The sequence below is a fragment of the Monoraphidium neglectum genome (genome assembly GCF_000611645.1).
Source record: "Monoraphidium neglectum strain SAG 48.87 unplaced genomic scaffold scaffold00800, whole genome shotgun sequence".
NCBI lineage: Eukaryota > Viridiplantae > Chlorophyta > Chlorophyceae > Sphaeropleales > Selenastraceae > Monoraphidium > Monoraphidium neglectum.
The window spans coordinates 6108-8725 of NW_014012828.1; the positions used below are offsets into that span (position 1 = coordinate 6108).

Here is a 2618-nt window from a genome sequence, read left to right on the forward strand (position 1 = left end):
CCGCGCACCTCCCCCTTGGCGCGCGTGCGCCCGCTGACGTAAACGGCGCCGGACGTGCCCCACTTCTCCTCCAACCAGGCGCGCTTGTTCGGGTCCTGGCGCGTGGAGGGTGGCAGGATGAGATTGAGGGGTGAGGGTTTGGGGGTGCACAGGGCAGCGCGCCTGGTGCACCAACACCACAAGGCCCTCTCCACCTCCGCCCCGTGGGCCCGCCATCGCACGCGCTTGCACCATCCCTGCGCGTGCTCCCCCGGTCCTGAAGAACCTGCACGGATGGACCGATGGCACATTGACCCCCGAACAAAATCAGACCTACTGTTTGTTCACAGCCGGCCCCTGTTGGAGCACACACGCAAGCACAGGGCATTCAATTCAAATAAATGTTAACGACCACGCCCCACCCTTCCGTCATCGCAGAGGTACAGGGTGCGCGTGACCCCAGGGGGCAGGTCCGCCGTCATGGCCGCGTCGACGGTGGCGCAGATGATGGCAATGTCCTCCTTGTCTGCCCCGGGGCGGCGCCAGGGGTCAAGCGTGGATGGGTTCGGCGGCTTTAGAGGGGAGCGCGGGGTTTCGGGATGTCCGTTCACATTGTGAGCTGGCAGGTGTCACCGCATGCGGGGCCACACCGGCGGACGAAGGGGCTTGCTTGGCAGGGCTCGAGGCGGCGGCGCAGCCGCAGGCGTTTTGCATCTCTCCAAGCTGCCCCCAAGCGGGCATGCAGCTGTGGCCGGACTCGGCGAGGCTCGGCAGGCTTGCCAACCAAGCAACAATTCCATCCATATGTGTTCTTAATGCTCACAGCAGGGCACCATGACTCTGACGTGGAACTTGGTGTCGGGGTCTGACACGCCGTCGTCCGCCGGCAGCCCGGGGCTGCCCGTCGGGTGGGAGTGGACCATGTTGAGCGTCGCGTCTGCGATTGGATTGGAAGGCGGGGATCGTGCACACTTAGGGAGGACGCGATCGGGGGGGAGGGTGGGAGGGGTGGGAGGCAACGGCGCTGCTCCAAGGAGCCAAGCCGCTCGCCACCCGGCGTGCGCCGGTGGGGCCAGGCGAGGTGGGCCGATGGCACCGGATTGGCCATGAGCAGCGCCCGTTTGCGTCATCTCTCACAGGGGATGACGGCGCTGATCCCGAGGCACTCGACCGCGAGAATGACTACAGAGTACCACTTGTCCTTGAAGCCCAGCGTAAAGGCGATCCGCACGTACATGTAAAATCCCACCGCCCCGAGATAGAACAGGGCCACCTGGGGTCCGTGGAGGCAGGGTGGAGGAGATTCAGCGGGCTGCAATACAGCGGAGCCCTCGGGCGCGCCCGCCGCATGGAGCGCGCCCCCTCTGGAGAGCGCCACACCAGCACCATGTGCACGCATGCGCATGCGCGCGCCCATGCGTGCACGCATGCATCCCCTGCGGCTGCCCGTCTTCACAACGCATGCATCATGCCCTCGCCAACCTCGGTGCTTTAAGCCCATGCAGGTGGTGATCTCACCAGAATGGCAAACCATGACGGGTCGTAGCGCAGAGGCGTGCGCTTGCCCCATGTTGTCTTCTGCCGGGGTCCCGCAGGGGCTAGGCGGCCATGGCCTGCCGCCCTGGCGCCGCCGGTGGCGCGCGGACGCTGCTCTGCGTTGGTTCCTGCCTGTGGGCCGAGCGGCGGGCGGCGTGTCGATGTCGTGCCCAAGCGCGCAGCATGCGGCTGGATATTTGCTTGGAGCGGCAGCCGGCGTTGCGCGCGGGGCTCAGACATGCCATGCGCCGCGGTTTGGGATGCGTCAAGAAGGGCCGTTGCCCAGACACGTCCAGGCATCCGCAGCCCAGGCAAGCCCAGTTGGGGCGTGGTTACCTTTGGGCTCTCATACAGCTTGGGGCTGGAGGAGTTCTTGGGCGAGTCGTTGCTGAAGTACTGGGGAGCGGGGTAGACGTAGGCAGTGGGGGGAGTGCCGGCCTGCTGCTGCTGCTGCGGCTGCTGCTGCTGGTCGGTGCCAGTGCCACCAGTGGCGCTAGATCCGCGGGGCGCGGGCGCCAAGGGCGGCCGCCCCGTGCGAATTGGCGGCGGGACGTGCGGATCGCTGCAATGACATGGTATTGCATCGGGCGACGGGGCCACGGCGAGTGAGGGGCAGCAGTTTTGACAGCCGTGGAAGCTGCCTCGGGCTAGCGCTTCCAGGCGCGAGGCGGCGTGCACAGACGGGGACAAACTGGGCCGTGTGTCGAGGCACGCCAGGCGGGCAAGCGACGGAATAGAAGCCCACAGCATGATCCCCAGCTGTGCCGCAGCCCCAGCAGCTCACTCGTGCCCTCCTTGCATAGCGGCACCTGCCCGGCCTGCTGCGGGGCAGTGCGGGGCGGCGGGGCTTGTGCTGCGCACTGCCGTGCAGGGCTGTAAAGAGTCCTACACCAAGCTTATTAAAAAGCTCTCGTAGACCAATATATTGTTCCTCTAAGCCTCCTGAGCGTGCAGGACGGTTATTCGCGCAGCTGACTGTCAGGCTAATGCAGAATCGTGAGTGCAGGTACAATTCCAAGCGGCTTTGGCTTTAAGTCCGTTGAACTCAGGCAAGAGACTCGCGGAGGAGAAGCAGACCACAACATTGCGAGGAAGCCGGCGAG

At 65.6% G+C, this 2618-nt stretch overlaps 1 protein-coding gene across 1 annotated transcript in view; it reads right to left on the reverse strand.

The window, feature by feature from the left end:
- The window catches only part of MNEG_5394 (cellulose synthase (UDP-forming)), a gene marked incomplete at both ends in the record, with an annotated part of 7165 nt that extends 4900 nt beyond the window's left edge, over positions 1–2265 (reverse strand). The window contains 7 exons of the mRNA XM_014046127.1: positions 9–95; positions 402–551; positions 825–916; positions 1117–1252; positions 1498–1647; positions 1852–2077; positions 2261–2265. Coding sequence (XP_013901581.1) covers positions 9–95; positions 402–551; positions 825–916; positions 1117–1252; positions 1498–1647; positions 1852–2077; positions 2261–2265 — 846 coding nt within the window. The remainder of the gene's footprint in view (positions 1–8; positions 96–401; positions 552–824; positions 917–1116; positions 1253–1497; positions 1648–1851; positions 2078–2260) is intronic.
- Between the last annotated feature and the right edge of the window lie 353 nt (positions 2266–2618).